Genomic DNA, 6,000 nt, shown 5'->3' on the forward strand with positions numbered 1-6,000 from the left:
TTTGAAGGACACTTGGGCTGCTTCCATAATTTGCCTATTGTAAATAAATGTTGCTATAAACATAAGGGTGCAAGTATCCCTTTGAATTAGTGTTTTAGTATTCTTGGGATAAGTGCCCAGCAGTGTGATTGCTGGATCATGGGGTAGTTATATTTTTAACTTTGAGATAATCCCTCATACCATTTTCCACAGTGATGTTGAGCATCCTTTCATGTGTCTATTTCCCATCTGGATATCTTCTTTAGAGAAGTGTCTGTTTATGTGTTCTGCCCATTTTTAATTGGATTATTTGATTTTTTGGTGTTGAGTTGTATAAATTCTTTTTTTTTTTCTTTTAGTTTTATTTATTTATGATAGTCACAGAGAGAGAGACAGAGGCAGAGACACAGGCAGAGGGATAAGCAGGCTCCATGCACCGGGAGCCCGACGTGGGATTCGATCCCCGGTCTCCAGGATCGCGCCCTGGGCCAAAGGCAGGCGCCAAACCGCTGCGCCACCCAGGGATCCCTTCTTTGTATATTCTTGATACTAACCCCTTACCAGATAAGTCATTTGCAAATATCTTCTCCCATTCATTAGGTTGTCTTTCCTTGTTGTGCTTTTCATTTTGATGCGGTCCTAACAGTTTATTTTTCCTTTTGTTTCTCTTGCTTTAGGAGATATACCTAGAAAAATGTTGCTATGGTAGATGTCAGAAAATTTGATGCCTTTACTGGCTACTAGATGTTTCCAGTTTTTGACTATTACAAATAAAACTGCTATGAATATTTATGTGCAAGACTGTGTGGACATATGCTTTCCCTTCTTCTAGATAAAAAGAGCAACAGTATGGTAAGTATATGTTTATCATTTTAAGAAATTGCACAACTGTTTCCAAACATCCATAACCACATATATTCATGTCATGTAGTCATGGAGCCCTAGTAATTTCAGTTTTTTTAATTTGAGCCATTCTAATAGGTGTATTGTGGTATATCATTTTAGTTTTAACTAGCATTTCCCTAATTATAATGTTGTGCATCTTTTCATGTGCTTAACTGCCATCCATTTATCTTATTTGATGAAGAATCTGTTCTAATATTTGCCCATTATAATTGTGTTGTTTGCTTACCACTTATTGACTTTTAAGGGTTCTTTATATATTAAAATTACAAGCCCTGCGATGGTTACATGTTTCACAGATATTTTCTCCCATTCTGTGTCTTAATTTTTACTTTTCTGGTAGTCTCCGTAGTAGAACAAAGTATTTTAATTTAGACGAGGTCCAATTTACTGATTTTGTCTATTATACTTCATATTTTTGGCAACCTATTTAAGATATTTTTACCAAATCCACATTCACTTAAATTTTGTCCCATTTTTTTCTTATAAAAATGTTGTAGTCTTAGCTCTTACATTCAAGTCTAATGTCTTAATTTTTGTATGTTGTGTAAAGTAAGGATTGACCATCATTTATTTTAACCAATTGTTGTAGCATCAGTCCCTGATTACGCTATCTTTTCTCCACTGAATTAACTTTGCAGTTTTGTTGACAATCAGTTGACTATATCCATATGGGTCTATTTCCAGATTCTTCTCCTAAACTGATCGATGTGCCTACCTTTATGCCAATGCCATACTTTTCTCAATGCTATTGCTTTGTAGTAAGTCTTGGAAACTAGCAATGCAAGGCCTACAGCATGGTTATTCTTTTTCAAAATACTTTCAGATATTATAAGTCCTATGCATTTCCATATAAATCTTAGAAATATCTTGTCATCGTTTGGAGACAATTCTTTATAGGTCTTATATTTCTACTTGAATTCTGATTGGAGACATTAAGAGCTTTTGTTCCAAACTATTTTTCAATGCTATTTGCGTTACAAACAGCCTTGGAAGAAAGTAGAGATTGTGTTTCCTTCTGGGACAGAGGGCATACATATGTGCTATGCAGGAACATAAAGATGGTACTACCCTCTGAGGATGTTTACTACATGTCCATTTAAAAAGTCCATTTAAAACAATGGAGTTTCGTACACTATAATGCAAACCCATTGTTTGCATATCATACATCTGCAGTGCTTCTTATCATTAGCCTGAGACTTGGGGACTGAGGCTAACCACTGCAAAGAAGTTCATGCTACCTGCTGTGGAATGACTAATAAACCATCCTTTTTATGTCTGACTTAGGTGTCTTGTATCTTCTTCCAGTATCTATGAAACTGTCAGATCAAATTGTTAGTTTACAAGTTGGGTAAAAACTTACACCTTTCACAGTTCTTGACACACAGTTGCCAAAAAGATATTGTCCAAAGTAAATGCTGACATCTCCGAATCCTATATGTAGTGGATAGACACAACCAGTGCATATTTAAATGTCTTGCTGTCAGAGAGTTACCAGCCAACTTGAGGATATTGCTCTTATGTGACATTGATGATTTTTTGACTCATCAGGAAAGCCAATATTTGTTAGAGTGTTTGTCTCTTTCAGGCTCCCAATAAACACATACACTACTGAATACAACTCATGCATTATTTCCTTTTCACTGGCTTATATGCTATTTTGGGGCCCAAGAGCCCACAAAAGAGCTTTTATTTTTGTTTTAATTTTGTTTTCACACAAAAGTAACCAGTCATGGGACACCTGGGGAGCTCAGTCACTTAAGCATCTAACTGGCTTTTTTTTTTTTTTTTTTAGATTTTATTTATTTATTCATGAGAGACACAGAGAAAGGCAGAGACATAGGCAGAAGGAGAAGCAGACTCGCCATGGAGAGCCCGATGCGGGACTCGATTCCAGGACTCCAGGATGATGCCCTGAACTGAAGGCAGACACTCAAACACTGAGCCACCCAGACGTCGCAAACATCTAACTCTTGATTTCAGCTCAGGTCATGATCTCAGGTTTGCAAGTCCTGAGTTGGGCTTCACGTTCAGCAGGGAGTCTGCTTCTCTCTCTCTCTCTCTCTCTCTCCCTCTCCCCCAGCCCACAGTCTCTCTAAAATAAATAAATAAAAATTTAAAATAAATAAATAAATAAATCTTTTAAAAGACATTACCAATCACACACAACTATTTGTTGCACTTTTTAGGACTTTTAAAAAAAATGTATATATTAATATATATATTTTTGGGGTGAGAGAGGCAATTTTATTTTTTAATTTCATGCTTGAAATTCACAAATGTACATGAAGTACTATGTAAACTTTAGGATAGCATTATTTGACTTGAGCAATATCACCTCAATCTAAGTTTAACTGGGGAAATACAATTTGGCCATTCTGCTTTAAAATGTCAAAAAGCCACCAAATTAGAATAGGGTACTTACAATTAGAATTTTTAAATTGAGTCTCCCATACAGATTTGTAAGTTACTGTTGGATTAACTGTTATATTTAGGTAAAACACGTTATCAAGATATTATGGAAGAAATTACATCTTTTGCATTAATGGTCCCCTGGGTTGCACTTGGACTAGTAACAAAAAATATATATACTGACATCATACACTAAACTATATTCATATTATAGATTACAAAAATTATTGAAAGCCAGAATGAATCTTTAAGGTTGGAGGGACCCTTTAATAGTTTAATCTTTGGGCTTAAGAAAGAAAAATTAGTCCCATACTGCATCTCACCTCTCTTAAAAATAGGAAGTGTTTTAGCAGCTTAAAACCTTTAGTTATATAAAACTAATTACACTAGGATTTACTTTGAAATATAGTTTACAACCAGATCAATTATACATACACTGGCACTTTAGCACAAGGGCAAACTTTTAAAAACAAATTATTTTGGACCTTTAAAATCAGGCCATAGTATAAAAACAGAGTCCATGGTCTTACATTTAGCAAATTCATACTAAAATATTCTATTTTTGTAGGATAAATGCCAACAAAACTTTACATATACTACAAGTTTATTACATATATTTACATGGCTCTTTCCTAAGGTACTTAAAACTCTCACATTATACAGCTCCCTACTTCACGTAAGCTTTTCAGGGAATGATTTGAGACCAGATCACTGTCAGAATAGCTTATGCAGTGCTGTAATACAAAAATGTATTTTGAAAGCTACTCAGTGACCACAAAATACTGTTTCTGTAAGAAATGGTTTTGGTGCATTAGTTGGCAGACACCCACTGCATGAAACAAACGGCCATTGGGATATATGGTCTCATCTAAATTAGATAGCCCCTAGTGACCTTTTCCACATTTCACCAGCATAGTTTTACAAAAATGCAACTATTCTCTAAGAAAAACTCACATTTTCTTTTTGGCAGTGCATCGGGTTGTTGTCATATTCCTGGTTTGGGTGTTTCTAGGACTTTAAACTGTTAAATATTCAACTACTCCAATCCCTGTAGGTCTTAACTGGATGCTTATAATCAGATTCACTAGCTTCCAACAAGTAAATCTACTGATCCATGAAGGATAATCTTAAATTAGTATTTGTGCCCAACAAACAATAGGAAAAGTTGATTACCGTTCACCAAATCTAAATTTGACAGGTTTCATTTAAGAGTTACTCAATCGAGGGATCCCTGGGTGGCGCAGCGGTTTGGCGCCTGCCTTTGGCCCAGGGCGCGATCCTGGAGACCCGGGATCGAATCCCACGTCAGGCTCCCGGTGCATGGAGCCTGCTTCTCCCTCTGCCTGTGTCTCTGCCTCTCTCTCTCTCTCTGTGACTATCATAAATAAATAAAAAAAAAAATTAAAAAAAAAAGAGTTACTCAATCGAGAACACAATATCAAGTACAATTATCAATAATTTAGTTATTTAAAGTTGCACTGATACTACCATTACATCACAGTGCACACTACACGTAAAACAGTTAAGATGAAATCTAATAATGTTTTCTACATTAATTAGCAATTTTACACAGATTAATTCCCTAGTGAATCTGGTCTGAAACAACTGACAACTACCCTTAAATATAACTAAATTTAAACAGTAGTATTTTATCTTATTTTATACTTGTACTTTAAGTAAGGTTTTAAGTTGAAGTGTCATTATTTCCTTATCAGAAGGATTAAAGGAAACTGGAACCCAGTGGCTTGGTGGTTTAGGAAAAACACTTGGTGATGGTGGCTCACTAAACTTGGCTCCAGCGTAGTTCTGATTAGTTTGAGACTTAAAAAGTAAAGTGGGACTTGATAAGCTAGAGTTCCAGTTTTGATTATTTGGAAAATTTTTGTTCTTCCCCCCGTTTTGCATGGCCTGCCGTGCAGCTGCTGAGGAGGTGTAAGTGTGTCCTCTTTCTTTTTTCTTGTGAACAATCTTCATTTGGGAATTCTGATCCTTGGTCTTCTCTCTGTTAAGCTGTTGCTGGTTCTTACTAACGTTTCTCGACTGAGGGGCTGGAATGTTATACCTCTCTCCACCACCCATCTTCAGCTTCTTTGTCACCTTTCGGTCTGCCTTTCGGATCGCAGGATTTCCACCACCTGTCCCCGTCCTTGCTGCCAAGCCCACGATAAGAGATGTTGCTTTCTGCCGGATCCTTTCCTTTGTCTCAATACAGAAGTTTTCATGGGCCGATCCGCCGAGTTCAGCCTAGGAGCTGAGGCCAACATCGGAGTCTCCTCAGCACACAAGCTTGAGAGAAGTCGGGCACCGACGAGCTAGCTGCTGACCACCTCGGCGTCCCGACTCGACCTCCTCCTTACGCCTCTACCGACCCCAAAAATGTATATATTAATATTTATTTACATATTTACAAGTTTACACCTCTATGATATAAAATTTCTTTTAAAAATTGAGAGCCAATAGTCATATACAATATCCAGTCTTTACAGTAGCAATGGTAGAACAGATACTAACGCTGGTTGTTAGTTGATATTTCTTCCAAAAATAATAGCTTCATCAGAAGGACTACTTCAGGTTAGAATTCCAAAATTTCCTCAAAGATGATGTAATGCTTGAATTGTAAATTAGATGGCATTCATTTCATTATTTAAATTACTTAGTTACTATACATTTGATTTCATCTTGTAGTACCAGTCAGGTGGAGTTGGT

General features: G+C 36.5%; 1 protein-coding gene across 1 annotated transcript; it reads right to left on the reverse strand.

Annotated features, from left to right (window-relative positions):
* Window positions 1–4,953: 4,953 nt before the first annotated feature.
* Window positions 4,954–5,641, reverse strand: LOC140597532 (proline-rich nuclear receptor coactivator 2-like). The gene has a single exon (XM_072746375.1). The coding sequence runs from the start codon at window positions 5,371–5,373 to the stop codon at window positions 4,954–4,956; it is 420 nt and encodes a 139-aa protein (XP_072602476.1). The 5' UTR covers window positions 5,374–5,641.
* Between the last annotated feature and the right edge of the window lie 359 nt (window positions 5,642–6,000).

Source organism: Vulpes vulpes, unplaced genomic scaffold (assembly GCF_048418805.1).
Source record: "Vulpes vulpes isolate BD-2025 unplaced genomic scaffold, VulVul3 u000000669, whole genome shotgun sequence".
NCBI lineage: Eukaryota > Metazoa > Chordata > Mammalia > Carnivora > Canidae > Vulpes > Vulpes vulpes.